The sequence below is a fragment of the Numenius arquata genome, chromosome 9 (genome assembly GCF_964106895.1).
Source record: "Numenius arquata chromosome 9, bNumArq3.hap1.1, whole genome shotgun sequence".
In the NCBI taxonomy this organism is placed as follows: domain Eukaryota; kingdom Metazoa; phylum Chordata; class Aves; order Charadriiformes; family Scolopacidae; genus Numenius; species Numenius arquata.
Window position 1 is genome coordinate 5,560,495 of NC_133584.1, and position 17,250 is coordinate 5,577,744.

At 43.0% G+C, this 17,250-nt stretch overlaps 1 protein-coding gene across 6 annotated transcripts in view; it reads left to right on the top strand.

Annotated features, from left to right (window-relative positions):
• The window catches only part of MECOM (MDS1 and EVI1 complex locus), a 192,867-nt gene that overhangs the window by 166,245 nt on the left and 9,372 nt on the right, over positions 1-17,250 (top strand). For 3 of the 6 annotated variants that reach the window (XM_074153710.1, XM_074153708.1, XM_074153706.1), the window contains 4 exons: positions 1,925-3,284; positions 5,283-5,370; positions 15,625-15,791; positions 17,153-17,230. In XM_074153710.1, the coding sequence (XP_074009811.1) occupies positions 1,925-3,284; positions 5,283-5,370; positions 15,625-15,791; positions 17,153-17,230 (1,693 nt within the window). Of the gene's footprint in view, positions 1-1,924; positions 3,285-5,282; positions 5,371-8,287; positions 8,315-15,624; positions 15,792-17,152; positions 17,231-17,250 lie in introns of all 6 variants that reach the window. The other 3 variants (XM_074153707.1, XM_074153709.1, XM_074153711.1) reach the window with 2 other exon arrangements.

The window sequence follows — 17,250 nt, forward strand, 5'->3', positions numbered from 1 at the left end:
GTCAACGGGAAAACGGGTGGATCAGGCAGGATCAGGCCCTGGAACAATAGGCGCATTGTTGCTGAGATATGAAGCAGCCTGCTGAAGAGGTAAACAGTTAAGAGATGACAACAAGTGGTCAAGTTTCTCAAGGGCAGAGATTTAGAGGAGCAGGAAGGTTAGCGCGGGCCCCGGTGCGAGTGGAAGTTAGAGGACGTGATTGCAGTTCATGGGAACCAAGAGTGCAGGATGGGATACATTCAATTCAGTTTCCTTTGCATGCTTAAAATAGAGCCATTGTAAATTATGTCAGTCTGTCTCAAATCATGAAAATGATTGTTAAAAAGGCCTCAGAATACACAATGTGTATTGTTGTGTGGCTTTGATGTGTGAAAGATGAGAGCTTATGATATAACACAAATTAAATAAAAATAAAGTGGCCACATGCTTTTTCCTGGCTGGAAAAGAAAAAAAAAAGGATTTATTACAGAGGGATAATGCTGCTTACTGATAATGCTGCTGCCTTGTTTTGAAACAAGGCTGGAGCTGATACTGTTAGAAGCGAGGTAGTGCGGAGGTACGGACAAACTCTAGCATAATGAAGAGCACAAGACATAGCGCAGCCTTGAGACTTGCCCAGTGCCCCTGCCCATCCAAAGGATGTCAGAAGGGGACACAGAAGGGCACTGGGGAGCTGAGCGTTATCCTCTTCTAAACCACATTTTAACTTACAGACGTATAACTTGGTCCCCACCTCAATGAACTACTCCCTAAGGTTTGTAGCAGCCAGAAAATCAGGGACCTGCAAAATCCCATTTGCTTCAACAACATGATTTAATCTTTGTAAGTGTCTCGTTCTGCACCAGCGGGATCCCTTCCAGCCTCCTGCTGCTGAGAATGGTTGCTGGAAGCCGTGCTCCGACGTGCCAAGCGTTGCAGGCTAGATCAGGCCCAGGAGCTCAAGGTAGATCTCATCCCCACCACGGCTTCAGGCTTTGTCCAAGGCTGAAGCTATTCTCATCCCAGAGGAACCTGAAAGGAAATCCACCGAGCTGTTTTGAGCATCAGGCACGCAAATAAATACAGCTGCATTCTTAAAGGAAATTGTTGTTGAAATATAGTGTATTTTTTTCATGTGCAAGAGACAAAAGAGCAACGGTAAGACTAGTAAAGTTATTAAGGTGTGGAATTTAGAGTTGCAGCATACCAGGCACCTGTAGGGTCTGTATACGTTACACAGATATAAATGCTTTGGATATACGAGACTTACTAGACTGAGGTTACTCAGGCTCTAGCCTGGACTTTCATGAGATTAAATTCTTAATTGTAAATGGAAAAAAGTGTTGTTTGTTAATAAGGTTGTGCACTTGGAAATACCTGCTTGACTCCTCCTTCACCTCTTTCGTATCTTTCTGGTCTTGCAGACAGAAAGCTCTGTGAGACAGCTCTATCTCCTGTCTAGTCCTGCAAATATTTATATTAATGAATAACTTTCCCCATGGGAATAGTGACATAAATGGATGTCATTTGGAGACACGAGGGCTCGCTCGTGCAGGAGCACCGGAGGTTCATACGGTGTTCCAGCACCGAGCTGCGGCTCTTGCGGGGGTGCTCTGGATGCTAATGCAATACGGAATGACGGTACCAAATATGCAGCACTGTGCAATACAAAGGGCAAATGAGGAAACTTTGTCTCTTAGTGATTTCAGACCTTTTCTGATTTGTTGAAGCGGGTTTTGGTGCTGTCTATAGACATTTGTCTGCTTGGATGCTCTTGCTTTGGAAGAGTACGATAGCTTTTTGTACATGTGTGCACCCAGACTTCTCCTTACGGCTTCCTAATTGACATTTGGTGGGTGAAAAATGGTGTTGATTTGCAAAATTTGGAGGGTGGGGGCAATTACCATAAAGCCTGAGATGTGTTGTTGTTGTTGTTTACATACAGGTGAGGTCTGCCATAAATCCTATACTCAGTTTTCAAACCTTTGTCGTCATAAGCGCATGCATGCTGATTGCAGAACCCAAATCAAGTGCAAAGACTGTGGACAAATGTTCAGCACTACGTCTTCCTTAAATAAACACAGGAGATTTTGTGAGGGCAAGAACCATTTTGCAGCAGGAGGATTTTTTGGCCAAGGCATTTCACTTCCTGGAACCCCAGCTATGGATAAAACGTCCATGGTTAATATGAATCATGCAAATCCGGGCCTTGCTGACTATTTTGGAGCCAATAGGCATCCTGCTGGTCTTACCTTTCCAACAGCTCCTGGATTTTCTTTTAGCTTCCCCGGTCTGTTTCCTTCAGGCTTGTACCACAGGCCACCTTTGCTACCTACTAGTTCTCCTGTTAAAGGACTACCGAGCGCAGATCAGACAAACAAAAGTCAAAGTCCCCTCATGACAAATCCTCAGATACTGCCAGCCACCCAGGATATTTTGAAGGCACTAAATAAGCAACCATCAGTAGGGGAGAATAAGCCAGTGGAGCTTCAACCAGAGAGGTCCTCTGAAGAGAGGCCGCATGAGAAACTCAGTGACCAGTCAGAGAGTAGTGACCTTGACCTTGACGATGTCAGTACCCCCAGTGGCAGTGACCTGGAAACCACCTCGGGCTCTGATCTGGAAAGTGACATTGAAAGTGAGAAAGAGAAATTTAAAGAAAATGGTAAAATGTTCAAAGACAAAGTAAGCTCTCTGCAGAGCCTGGCTTCAATAAATAATAAGAAAGACCACAGCAATCATTCCATTTTCTCACCATCCTTAGAGGAGCAGACTGCGGTGTCAGGAGCGGTGAATGATTCTATAAAGGCTATTGCTTCTATTGCTGAAAAGTACTTTGGTTCAACAGGACTTGTGGGGCTGCAAGACAAAAAAGTCGGAGCCTTACCTTACCCTTCCATGTTTCCCCTCCCGTTTTTTCCAGCATTCTCTCAATCAATGTATCCATTTCCTGATAGAGACTTGAGACCGTTACCCTTGAAAGTGGAGCCCCAATCACCCAGTGAAATTAAGAAGATCCCAAAGGGAAGCTCTGAGTCTCCCTTTGACCTCACCATAAAGCGTAAGGAGGAGAAGCCACTTACTCCCATACCCTCAAAGGCAGCGGCCCCCTCTGCGGCCGGCCAGGACCAGCCTCTAGATCTCAGCATGGGCAGCAGAAGTCGAGCCAGCAGCACAAAACAAGCCGAGCCTCGGAAAAACCACGTCTTCGGAGAGAAGAAAGGAGGTGACCTGGAGCAAAGGAAAGCTTCGGAGTCCTTGCAGCATGCCAGGCCCACCCCGTTCTTTATGGACCCCATTTACAGGTAACAAGACTGTCTGCTGCCTTTGAGCATCCTTGGGTACAGGCAGCTAAGTCTGCCACGGCCACCTGCCCATAGATGTAGGACAACCCCGTCCCTTTCCCACTGTCCCTTGGAGGCATCATCCCACGGGGTGGCCCAGGCTTCATGCTGACTTGCGGCCCCTGCCTCAAATCTAGGCTGCTCAGGGCGAACCCTGGGTCCGGGCATGCTGCAGTTAGCAAGTCTTCATGACTGCCCTCGTAGCGAGTCATTAGTTTAATCTGCGCAGCTTGACATGCAGAAGTTGAGTATATTCTCTTACCCGTAAACGAATTGGCATCAGTATTGAATATTTGTATATTTACTGTGTATTTTTCAATATTGGTTTGCCCCAAATTCCCTTTTTTCCAAAATACTGCCCACTCGCCTTGACTGCCCTCTGCCTCTGCCTTCCCCAGAAGTCAGAGACCATCTCACCAGGTTGCCAGCTGTACACCACCTTTTTGGTTCCTCCTGAATTAAACAGGAGTATCTCATAAGTACAAAAAAAAGAGCCAGATTTGTCCTAAGGTGTATAAAAAGTATGGAAATTGAGAGTGATTTCTGCCCTTTTTTAGCATTATTTGAGCAATGGGTTGATTTCTCCAGGCATTTCATTAATACAATTGAAGGCGCAGCGTCCTTGTGTGTAGAAAGCCTAACGAGTGGGCTAGTTAGTCTGATTCACTTTATGAAATCGGTGGGACCCTTGTCGTTGGCTTCGATGGATGCGGAAGCAGACACTGTGAGCTGAAGTTTTAAAAACCAATGGTGGAATCCTGAGCCCTTGGTGTTTCCCAGTAATGCCAAGATGGATCTCTCTGGGATCCAAATTTCACCTGCATCCTGTGTGTGTCAGCCCCTCTTTGCCCTTCGCCTTTCTGCTCATGTATCTGTAACCAACCAAAGTCATGCATTTAAATTAGTTTAGAGAAATATTAGCCATAAAAATAGTTGTTTGTAACATAAATGACTGATTTTACAGCCTATTGTTAAAAAAAAAGTTACTGCCATGTAAATGATGTTAATTTATTACTTTATCTGAAAAGAAATGCTATGGGCAAAGCTACTGGGGAACGCTCTCGCATAAGACAACAGGTATGCGTTATGAAGAAACAGGATGTGATGCTATTTACTGAGATGGTTTTGTTCGTGCCAGATTGATATCTGTATTAGACCATGGGTTTTCTTTGCGTCATATTAATTTTAAATGCCTGAAGCAGTGGAAATAATGATCCGTGTTTTATGGTCCTGCATTACAAACTAATGAAAGGTGTACGAATTCTGGCCACGTAGCACAAGGTAACCAGTTGTTACCTTCCTTTGCCGAGAGTTACATCGGGCTCTGGACAACGGGCTCTGGCCCTTAAACCGTGCCCATCGGTAACAGAAAAAGCAAAACCCTCAAATTTCCACCCTGCTGCTGAATTATCTACATGAGTTTCGCTGCCTAAATGCCCAACCGGAGTTGATCGCAATCTTTACTGCTGGCATGTCAGATTCGATGTGCTCCTGCCTTTCTCACCCTGCTTGTGCGTGGCCATGCACCAGGAGAGGTTTCCCAGGGTGGTGGCTGCGACGTCTTGCGTGGCCAGACGAGAAGGTACCCATTGCTCAAGGCTCCTGCTGCCTTGAATTCCTCTCCTCTGAGCGGGGAGCACGCTCGGTTGCCTTATTTCTTCATAAAAGTGCTCAGTGCTTAGTCATTGGTTCTTATAATAATTATTACCGGTCTTTTGAAATGGGATTATTTCCTATGTAAATGGTTTAATCTCCCTTTAACGGCGATTCACAGCCCCCAGCCGCAGTAATGAGTTGTACGCGGGAATCGAGAGTTGACTGTACTTCTTATCTTTCACCATTATCTCTGAGAAACAAATCACTTGATGTATAATTGACTGTTTTAAACATGAGTAGCTGTATAATTATTAATATCTGAGACTGATTCATCACCAGCAAATCTAATTTTAACATTTACAGAGTAGAAAAAAGAAAGTTAACTGACCCACTGGAAGCTTTAAAAGAGAAATACTTGAGACCTTCCCCGGGATTCTTGTTTCATCCACAAGTAAGTATTTTGGGAATTTTGATGTTGTAAACAAGCCTGTTGATGCTTCAAAGCAGGTGCAGAGAAATGAATGCAGTCTTAGTCATTTTTGGATTTCCTAAAACACACAGTTTTTGCTGTACCATTGTGGTGGAAAAGCGTAAGCATTGTTCTGGGCTTCTTGATGTTTTTCAGATGAAACAACATGTTTTGATTTTAGAGGAAGCCAGATTCAAACTACGTGTACGTTTCAGAACCGTGTTCTTCCAAAACCATAGTGTAGCTACCAACACTTGCAGCTACCCGTGTCTTCTTCAGCACTCTCCTGTGCTCTGGGCTGTTGTGGTGGAGTCAATATTGATGACAAGGAGGCATTGTAGATTCGAAGTCAGACCAGCAAAGCTGAGCATCCCAACTGTCAGTATTTAAGGACTCCCAGAAAAGATATAAAACCTTCCACCCAACGCTTTCAAGTCTTACAGTGCGAATGGTCCATATCTTTTAGGTAGCAGTTGTGGGGAACAGCAGTGCAGTGACTTCGTAGGATCCCTGCTCCTCCATGCCTGTAGACATGCTACATGAAAGGGTTGCTGTGGTGTTTGTAGACCATAATCCTGCTGCTTATTTGCTGAATAAAAAACATTTAGGAGGGTGTCCCTAAAATGGTGTAACAAGTGCAATGTGTATGTAGTTCAGAAAGAGGACCTGTGTGCAAAATACACATTGCTTTTCTTCAACAGCACCACAGCCTCATTTTGTCCTCTTCCTCGCTGTTCATGGAGGTTTGGCTAAAAATTTGGGTTAAATCTTACGACTGAAATAAAATGCTCTGTTTTATTTGCCCATTTGAACCTCTTGCTGACTACAGGCTGTTTCATCCTAGTAGTGACACCCCATGTGGGTCTTGTGTTTTAATGACACAACCAGGAGCTGCTGGCTCTGGTTCATCTTCCTCTGATTCCTGGGCAAACTATACCAATAATCTCCTACAATTTTTGGTTTGTTTGTTTTGTTTTGTTTTGTTTTTTAAATGAAGGCAACAGTTATTATGTTCTAAGTTGTATGGAACATATTCTGAAATACGGGACTTCTGGAGAACTAGGAAGAGTGGCTGATGGCATATATAGTTGCAGATGCACAAACATAATGGTATTGCATGGGTGGAGAGTGCAGGAAAACACCCCATTCCAATTCCAATGCCTGTAGGAAGTGAAGGGTCTATTAAGTATTAAAGTTGTTGAGAATTTATGTAAAGGATTTAATAGCAGCTCAGCCTCTCTTGCTGAGTTACCCTGTTTGCCCAAGTTGCAAAGCAATGAGTAGGAATTCCCATTGCACAGCAGATAGTACTAATGCATAAAATACGCAAACAGGAGCTCAATTCCCTTTGTGTCCCCTGGTGTAAGACTGGTCTGGTTCTTCTCCATCAAATGTGTGATTCTGTTAGAGCAGCTAAGGAGCTGTAAATTAATAATAAGTAATTTCAATAAGGGCATTTTAGGTGCTGTATCTATGGAAGAAACGATACTCATTTGCTTAGTGCTAGCTAACTTTTCAAAAGGTATAAATTGATGTTATTTAGTGAAGTTGGATCAAGGGGCTCTGAAGGTTTTGACGCAGATTTGGACTGATGACAACGGCAGGTAGCGTGGTCGGCAGGTGGGAAAGGAGGCTGTTTGGTAAAACACACCATTAGGAGGCTGTGGTGGGCAGGGAAGGAGTTGGATGGTCTTCTACGTAGCATTGTATGACTGAGCTACATGGGGAACTGGAGGAGGGTTAGTGGGAGGATGGTGTAGGCGTGCAGGTGAAATGGAGACATTGGGTGTTTTGCCATTAGTGGGCAGGATGTCGGGATTTCAGCCTTCATGTTTTTTCATAAAGAGTTGGTCAAATCTATCATTGGTGCCCAAGGAAGGTCCCAGTGGGCCATCATGGATGGTCCCATGGTCACCAGGTCCATCAGTGTGAGCAGGAGGTGTTGGGTGCTACCTCCATACGGCAGTGCCAGCCAAGGTGGGGCAGGAGGAGGGCTAGTTGTGCACCCTGGCTGAACACATGCACGGGAGGCACGTTATGCCTTTTTGCCTATTCCTCCTCTTTGTGCAATAGCAAAAAAAAAAGAAAAAAATCTGTGGTAAAGACTGGCTTTCGTTTTATCACTTACCTTGCTGTCAGGGAGAAGGTCTTTAACTTGGTGTGAGAGGGATGGATGCAAAGGTCATGAGTGTAACATGCACTCTTAATACATTGTAAAAAAATACTAAACCGCCATCACATGTCCTGTCAAAAGAGTAAATGCCAAAATCTGCTTTCTTGCTGACTTTACTAGGAAGGAGTCTCCAGTTTGTGAAGGCAGAATTTGGCTCCGTATTTATAGAGGACTGGGGAACGGCTTGCAGAAAAGCTATTTTTCCTTTATAGTTCTGTTCGCCCCTGTAACAGTTCAGGTGTGGAGTGCACCGCAGGGTTTCATTTTCTGCTGGCAGGATTTATCTGTGTAAAATATGAACAAAATTATTGTTTGTGTCCTACAAGTTTGTGTTTCTGTAGGTGAGTTTGTTTCTGAAACTTGCCATCTGGTGAAGCAAGAATTAATTTTTTTAAACTGGATAGTACAAGAGCTAACAAATGGATCTTTAAAATAGGTTTCTGAAGTAGAGATTAAAGACATAACCCCTGCAGTCCTTACCCTGTCCCCGCCTGGGCAAAATTCCTCCCAGTGGCAGTGGCCCAAAAGCTATGAAAATTAGATCATTTAATGGTAATTTGGCGTTACAAGATTGCATTTTTAGGGAGAGAATACCCCGATGCAACAAATCATTCAGAATAACATTTTAATTAGCAGCTTTAAATAAAATCTTAATTAGTAGATTGATTGCAATGAGGGTTCCAATGCAGGAATAATGTGTTGTTTTTGTTTCAATTTTGCTCCCAGTTCCAATTGCCTGATCAAAGAATTTGGGTAAGTTCATTGCTTATATTTTTGATTTAATCATTGTGAGATAAATTGCATAAGAAAAATATAATATGAAAGATAACTTACCACTCAATTACAGAGCATGCCACGCTTTCCTACTGAGTGTTGTAGCTGTAGTGGATAAATATCCTCTTATGTCAAATTGGCTTTATTTTTACCCACCTAATCTTGCCGGTTTTATTTGGTGAAGGCAATGGGAGCTTTACCTGAGTGAGGGTTTCAAAATGCAGTTTTTGTTTATAATTGACTGAAGTTGTTCCAAGCTGTTTCCTTCAGAGATTGCAGTGAAATTTTCAGGCTGAAATCTTGTTAGATTGCAATAGTTATAAATATTTAATCTGCATTTGAGACGACAAAATACAGAGCCTCAGAGGACTTCATGTTTCTGTCTCGCTTTGACTTCAGTGGGAGTCAGTCACTTCAACAGCTTTGAAGTTTTGAGCTTAATTGCTCATTGCTTTACTTAAAGCACAAATAAAACGCCCATTTATTTGCCGCGTTTGGGTCAAATTTGTCCTGTGTGCATACTTATATCGTCCCCTTTATGCAAACAGGAATTGTGCTTTTTTGTACTATGGGATAAATTTGAGCTTGCTCTTCTATTTTTATAAAACGTTATTTTTAATACATCTAAATTGTTCACAAAAAAAAAAGCATGAGGCACAGCAACTGCTTTTGCAGATGCAACTCAAATAACACTGTGTTTTGTTCTTGCATTGCTGGCTCCTCAGCTGCAGCACTGAACCCATAAATACTTGTCCCAGATTTTTCCCAACTTTCGGGCTTTGGAGGGGAGAGCTGGAGCCAACCGGCTGCGGCTCGGGTCCTGACTCACTCTCGCTCATCCCTTGCGGTGCGACGTGGACTAGTTGCACAAGCCGAAGCCAGAATTTCGCAAAATGGGATGGGAGATCTCCACATACTCTTTCCCGCATGTGTCTCTCTATAGGGCTAGTGCAGGAGCCCTCAGAGGTGCTGCCCCTGCAGATGGGGGCTTAGCCCTGCTCTCCTCTGCTTGCCTCCATGGCATGCTTCAGAAGCAGCGATGGACCTTTGCTTTGCCTTCATGTGGCTTTTGATCCCATTTTCTGCCTGTCAAGCGATGGTTTGTGCAGCTGCAAAAGATGCACTAGGATCCCGAGGTGAAAGGAGCTAAGCAGGCACCAAAGGACTCCCGTGAGCACCTGTAGACGCTGAATGAGCTCAGCAGATAGGAGGTAGGGTTAGATGCCAGACTTGGAGAGCACAAGAGGTGGTTCCCAAACATTTCCTTTGCAGTAGAGGGCCTTCTCTGTAGCACATGAAGGGGCTGTGGTAGGATTTGTGATTTGGCCCAGGCACCCTGGATCCTCTGCTCTCAGAAAAGCGGCTCTGTTTGTGTGTATTTAGGAAGTTGAAAACCCCAGTGCAGTCTGTTTCTTCTGTCTGCTTTCCTTGACGTTGGCTTGGTCCTCAGATTTCCATCATCCTGCTTTTTTTTGTGAGCGTGTGTCTCCTGGCCATGCTAGTGCTTTGAGCAGCTGCACCAGAAATAGGTATTTAAAACATAAAGTGCCTGGAGCAGGATGCTGATTCATGGGTGAATCTTCATCTTGAGAGATTTGAGTATGTCCCACGAGCCTTTCTATCTCAGTTCACAGTTGCATGTGCCATATATTTCAAGATTATTTCAGATGGTTTTTCATTGTTTGGCAGGAACCTTATAGTGCGTATCAATGGGCAACACCCTCTCTTGAATGGATCATGATTTATTTAGTCTGTAGACTCTTTCATCCTCTTCTGGTCCCATCAAGAGAAGGTTACTATAAAGAGGTTCTGTAATTACAGTCAGACTTTATTTGCAATAGTTTTAAGGAGAATCATTTTAAATAATTAAAATAATTGTACAAATAAATGAAAAGAAATTTGGTGAGTGCATTAACAGAGCTTTTATTTTACTGGGCTTATTTTGGGACATGATCCATTTTGTTAGATCAGCTAAATCCCCATCAACTGCATCGATACAGATAGGGTTATTCTGGAACTATACTGCAAATCAGCAGGAGTTTCTCGCTACTGCTTCATAAAGTTCAACCACGTGTGATAGGTCTCTTGAACGTGAATATAGCTCAGCCAAGTTTCATGTCTGGATGTCCAGATACACACAGTTTCCAGACAACAAGTTCACAAGTTGTAGTTTTTAGAGAAAGTGTTACAACTTGAACTGGGGAGGAAGAAACGCTGAGCTTCAGTAGTTGGGTTTTCAAGATTTCTCTAAATAACACTAGTAAAAATAGAAAGCAAACATTTGAACAATTTTTTTCCCATGAGTTACAGCCATAAAGTCAGTTGTTTTTGCGATAATAGCAGTGAAGGAGTCGCGTTTGTAAAACATGAGGTCATGTAATTCATGACATTGTCTGCTAGATTATTTCATATCATCAGGTTATTCTTAAAAAGCAGCAACAACAAACCTTTGCTTTATTTATGCCACTTTTTCTTCTGTTGGTTAATAAATTTTAAGACAAATATTCAAGGCCCCTACTGATGATATCTTGCCCATTGAAATGTTTATAAATACTTGTTTTAGCTGATTATGGTAATGTCTGCATTTTTGAGTCGGAGCTGGGGAATTGTGACTGCATATTAGTTTGCGTCAGTAGGAGGTTAATAGCCTCTCAGGGAGCGGGAGGGAGGTGGGGGAAAGCTGCTTCCTTTTCCAGACATCTGGACACAGATAGAATCAACAACTCTTATATATGTAAATCAAAAGTTACTGTTCTATATAAAATACTGTCATTCACTGGTGTCAGATTAGGAGCAGACATGACTTGTCCATAAGGCAATAGCTGTGTGTAAAATACGTAATATGGTCTTCTCTCTCTCCTGCCTCCTCGGAGAGCTTTCTCCATGGACATGGCAATTACACTAATCCCATCCTTGGGGTCAAGCGGTGCCTTCCTCCCCATGCCCTGTTGAGGCATCACCGTAGCCCTTGGGCACTCAGCTGGGGTGCAGACCCCACCTGAAAGTGTTGCCCGGCGGCTCGAGCTGCACACCTGCCTCCCTGGTGGTCCTCAGGGACCATCCCTGGAGGGACAAGGTGGCCATGAGCACCCACCCAACCTCCCAGGGCAGATGCGGTCGCTAACAGCTTGCTCCAAGAGTTTGGTGGATTGCTGACCAGTGGCATCTCCATGGTCAACACAGATCCTATGGAGGCAAGTCTTGCTTTGCCGTCAGCCGTAACAGTGTTTTGAAGGAATTAGAGCTGCTTTGGTTGTGTTGCAGCTGAAAGAGGGAGTTTCATTGCGGAAGAGGGAAAGTCATCTCCTGGGTTAATAATTAGTCAAAAAAAACCCAAACCCAAAACCCTGGGGGAAAAAAGGGTGAGACTAAATTAGTGATTTTTACAATCGTTGAAGATTATCAGTGAGTCCACCTCGAAGTGTCACTGGGATCTGAACCGTGGCATGTATGTGTAAATGACATAGGAGGAAGGGTGACCAGGCAAAGAGCAGAGTTTGTGACTGCTTATTGAGACTAGTTAAATGCAAAGCTGACTGTGAAGATTTTGCAGAAGATTCACAGAAGGCTGAGTCACCGGGGATTAAAACAGCAATAAAACTCAGTGTCAGTAAGTACCCAGTAATACCGAGGGGAAAGTGTGACTCTTAACTCGTGTCATTCAGGAAAAAGATCTTGGAAGTTGATAGTTTTATGAAAATATCATCCAAGTGCTTAGCAGAAGGGAATTGAAAACATCATTATGTTATACTGCCTTCAGGTCTTGAATACAGCTGAAGTCCCTCTCAAAAAGGACATAGTAGAATTAGAAAAGACACAGAAAAGTGCAACAATGATGATCGGAGGTAGGGAACAGCTTCCGTACAAAAAGAGACTAAGTAGATTTTGATTTTTTCAGCTTGGAAAAGAAATGCCCGAGGGAGCTGTGCCCCAGCTCTATGAGACCATGAATGGTGAGCAGAACCTGAATGAGAAATGGTTATTCATTAGTTTTTACAATACACCAAAAAAAAGAGGGGCACCCAGCTGAATTATCAAGCAAAAGGCTTAGAAGGAACAAAAGCCAGTATCTTTTCATATGCACCTAATTAAATTGGCGAACTCTCCTTGACAAAAATATAAATGGATTCAAAAAGGGTTTAGCCAAATGAATGGGAGCCGCAACCACCAATGGCCATTCAACACCGTAATCGAGATGCAACCTCCAATTAAGGATCTTGTGCCTCTCGTTGCTGATGTGTGACAGAAGACACCAGGGAGAAGGTCTGTCCCTTGCCCGCCCTCCTGCGCATCCCCTGGGGCCACTGCCTGAAACCAGGGTACTGGCTTCCCAAAACCGTGTGTGTGTTGCAGGGTTATAATTCCTGCTTGGGTTTGGTGCCTGCATTAGTTCTCAGCACAAGAAACCCCAGATTTCTTAATACTCAAGTAGATGAAGATTTTGCAAGTAGACCGATGAGCAGGGAACATCTACCTGCATATAAAGTAATTTAGAGCATTTTATGGGTCTTGGCTGGCAGGATTTTATGGGCTGTAACAAGCCCAGGCGCCCATCTTGCTATAAGGAAGTGCATCGTGAAGGTCCTGAGCACCACCACACTCCAGGACTTCTTAAGAAAGTGCCCAGATTTTGGTTCTTGCGAGCCCTATCTCCAGCAGATAGTAAATGCTGTAATTGTCCTGAGAGCAGCGGAGTGCCACCGCCTCGTATCAGCAAAGGCTCGGGGCCGAGCGCTTCCCGTTGTTGCCGGTGCATTTCTTGAAAAATATAAATCATACCAGGTAACTACATGGATCAGCCTTTAAAAAAAAACCCCAAAACAAAACAACAAACGCAATAGTCATTCCTACAGTGAGAAACGTATTTTTGGAAAGCGAGTAATACTTTAAAATAATTGGAAGTGCTTGTGTTTCCGCTGAATGAGGGATTTAAGATTAGATGCTGATTTCATACCTATTTTGGGACTGATGTAATCCTGGCGGCAGTGTTGGAGGTAGCACTGATCTGCATTGCCGTACATTAGAGAAGAATCTGTCTCAATTTCTCCTCTGCAAAATCCTGGAAATATTAATTTAAAAAAAAAAAAAAAAAGCATGACTAAGCCATTTTAAATGTAAAGGGGAAAATAGTTGCTTTAATATATTACTGTAGGGGACCATGTGCATGAGAAATGGTGATCCAAAAATGATTTAAACCCACTAGATAATGAAACTGACTTGAATATTAAATATACATAAATAAAACATTTATTATACTTCTCAATGCCCTTATTATTCTTCACCATAAATATGTGCTATCATAACCCATGGACTGTCTTGTCACTGCTAATCAGCCCCAAGGCCAAAGGTCATTTTTCATTCAAACCCTTTATTTTCTGCAATTGCAAAATAGACGAATGGTTTCTTGTGGAGAACAATTAGAAGGAATTAAAGGCAGTGGAAAGTCTATCGTAAAAGCTTTAAGAATCAATTTTGACTAAAGAAAAAGGTGAAGTCATATAAAAAGAAATATATGGTAATGCTGAGTTGTATGGGTTGATAATGACATCTCGGTGCCGAGATAGAATTACCTCCTCTCCCAGCAGCATCATCATTACATATCTCACGCCTGTGATCAGTACATGTCAAAATCCTTCATATTGACAAATGTGCTGTCCACTTGCATCTGTGGAGAATGTTTTAGCAGCTGAGTGATTATGAATCAAACCCCAGAGCTTACAGCCCCTACTGCCTTGCGATGCTTTCACATTTGTTGCCTGACAAGTAAATGTATCTTGACTTCCCTCTGAGATTTTTTTTTTTTTTTTTTTGCACCGTGTTTGATGAAAGACATTTGGCAAATTGGCAGTGGTACCCTGTACGTTGCAATTTGTCCTCAGCATTAGGAATCTGAGCATGAAATGAGAGGGCAGGCTACAGGCTAAAGGGGAAAAAACACCCAACCCAAAGCCCGAGCTAACCAGCATGTGAATAGTCATTTCAGGAGACAAACGTGCAGTTCCACCCATTAAAATAAAATTTAGGAAAAAAAAAAAAAAAAAACAACAAATACGCAATTTTTCCCATTAAAATAAAATTTTAAAATCCCAACAATTGGAGCAATCTCTTACGGATTTTGAAGAGTGGGAAAGGTGTGATCAGCTGAGGGGGATTCAGCATCTTGTCTTTCATATAATTCCCTCCTTCATTACAAGCAAGGTATTGCACAGGGCTCATGCTGTGGGTGAGATCTTCAGAACTCGGGTTTCTTTTTTCCTCATTTGTGGTGTTTCGAAGAGGCAGATGGTTACTTTCACCTGTCAGTAGGCTCAGCAGCAGTCTTGAACTCTCCAAGTGACAATGTTTGAGGTTTTGGAGCAGTTTTTCATGGTTGGTTCCAGACACCTTAAAGGAAAACGTTCTCCAGAAATTATTTAGTGCCCAATACCTGAAAATTAAAGCCCTTTAAGACAGCTAGCCGAGAGCGGAGGTGTCTCAAAGTGCATAGGGTTTACATGCAACTAAAGGTAGAGCAGGAATATTATGACATTGTAAAAAAACAGGATGGGCGTCTAGCAGGTAATGTAAACACATAGCACCAAACTGACTGAAGTTTCATTTCCTGTGGATTTATCTCGTTGTCTTTGACTGTGATGGGCCAGAAGACTGGACTGAATGGTTGGGACATCCACAGAGCCTCTCTGGATCTGGTGTGGTGCAGCACTTGGTTGAGCTAGAGTGTTCAGGTTGAGCTAGAGTGTTCGTAAGGTTTCCTCTGTAATATTTTTTGTCCTCTGCAAGTCCTTTAAAAAAAAAGTAGGAATTCAGTTATTGTTGGAATCTCTTATTTTTTCTGTTGGTTTGGTCAAAAATGGCCAATGATTTCAATGGATGGGATGCATAGACTCATAGGCACATACCCACAGAGCATGACTGCATAAGCTGGAATTTTCTAGAAGCTGAGGCTTAAAAATAAGAATAAATGAATATTGGCTAATTTAGATTTTGTATGGAAGCGGCTTTCCATTGTAGCAATTAGGGCAGGAGTTCTGCTTTGTGCTGGCCTTGCAGAGAAGCAGCACCCTGCTAACAGCAGTTATTCCAAGTGGGACAACATTGTGGCCACCATCATGCCTAATGTGCCCCAGAATTTTTGAGACTGCAACTCTACATTTGCTTTTTTTTTTTTAATATTTTTCCTTTTTCTTTGATCTTGGCGTTGTATGTTCTTTGTATGTTGGGTTTCCAGCGAGGGCAGAAAGCCAAAGCAGTATTCACCATGACGGGTTCTGTCCTATTTTCTGTTGCAGATGTCCGCTATAGAAAACATGGCCGAAAAGCTGGAGAGCTTTAGCGCCCTGAAGCCGGAGGCCAACGAGCTGATCCAGTCGGTGCCGTCCATGTTCAACTTCCGCGCGCCACCGAGCGCCCTGCCCGAGACCCTGCTGCGCAAGGGCAAGGAGCGCTACACCTGCAGGTAGCCCCAGAACCACCCCGTGGTACCCTCCCCTCGACAGTTGATGGGGACCGCGGCAGGTCGTTTCAGACCTCTCTTTGCCCAACGGAACATGGAAAGCATTTTGCTTTGGGGCTCTTATTTATTAAATTACTGGTGTTATTAAGCAAAGAGTCTGCCCTGTATCATAGCAGTTTGATAAATGAGGTGGAAACTATTATATAAACAATTCCTTTTTCCAAATTTTCTCATCACTTTCATATGCACAAGTGTGCTTTCATTATTGATCTTTTTGATCATAAACTACAGACGTGTTTTTTCTCAGGCTTCTGGTTTTAATATCCAAAGGGATCAGTGATAAAATACATGACTTATTAGGACTTATGTGTACAGAGTTAAAAAAAAAAAAATACAATGAAGATAGTCATGGTACGTGCAACCAAACTGAATGGGAGCTTTGTCGAGGAGAGTAGAATTAGCTGTGTGTGTATTTTGAAGGCTTAAACATCACGTCGTGAAAAAATAAATGAGATGTTAAAAGTGAAGGGATGCAATCTTCAAAGTCGTCATGTGGGGCAGCCACCACCCTCATCCACTTCAGAGAGCACTGTGTGTGCTCTGTCCCCATGCAAAAATGGGCTCGGTGTCACCAACAGAACTGGGCCAATTATAAACTGAAAATTAATATGTTATTTCAACGAAGAGGGAGGGCTCGCAATAATTTTTTTTGGGGCGTTATTGTTCCTGTGACATACTATCAAGTTTGGAGAATGGTTTTTAAATTGCATTATTTAGGTCTCTATATCATCTCCAGAATGCGCAGGCATTTGACACCGGCATATCGGTTTATCTGATCTTTTTGAAAACATGTCACTTTCTTTCAAGACACGTTGTTATAGAAACATACCTTGATGGATTAGGTCTTTGAGTCTTGTCTGCTCTGATCCTATTCAATGCACAGAGTGATGTCACGTTTGCTGACACGTAGAATTGGTTGAAAGGTTTGAAATTTGCTTACAAGGAGGCAGAAATCCAGGGCTTTAATAGCAGATTCTCTTGATTCCAAATCTCAGTGTGACAGTTAATCACCTAGTGAGCTTAGAAATTTGGGGTGATCTTTAAAACTGGTAACTTTTCATATACCCCTTGCTTATGCCCAAGAAAAGCTGGTTGGTGCAGGTGTTCCAATCCCATCCTTGTGTGTGTGTGTGTCTCAATCACTTAAATTTGCTGAGTGCTTTTACTGAAATGTCGTCACACGAAAGCAATGCCAACAGTGCCATATTTTAATAATTCAGTTTGGGCTATGCATCTAGTACAGCTCAGATTGGGACGAAGCCACTGAAGGTTGCATTGTCTCATCAACTCTTTTCTTATCACAGATACTGTGGCAAGATTTTCCCGAGATCTGCAAACCTAACACGTCACCTGAGGACGCACACTGGAGAGCAGCCCTATAGGTACCGCAACCCCTTACTCG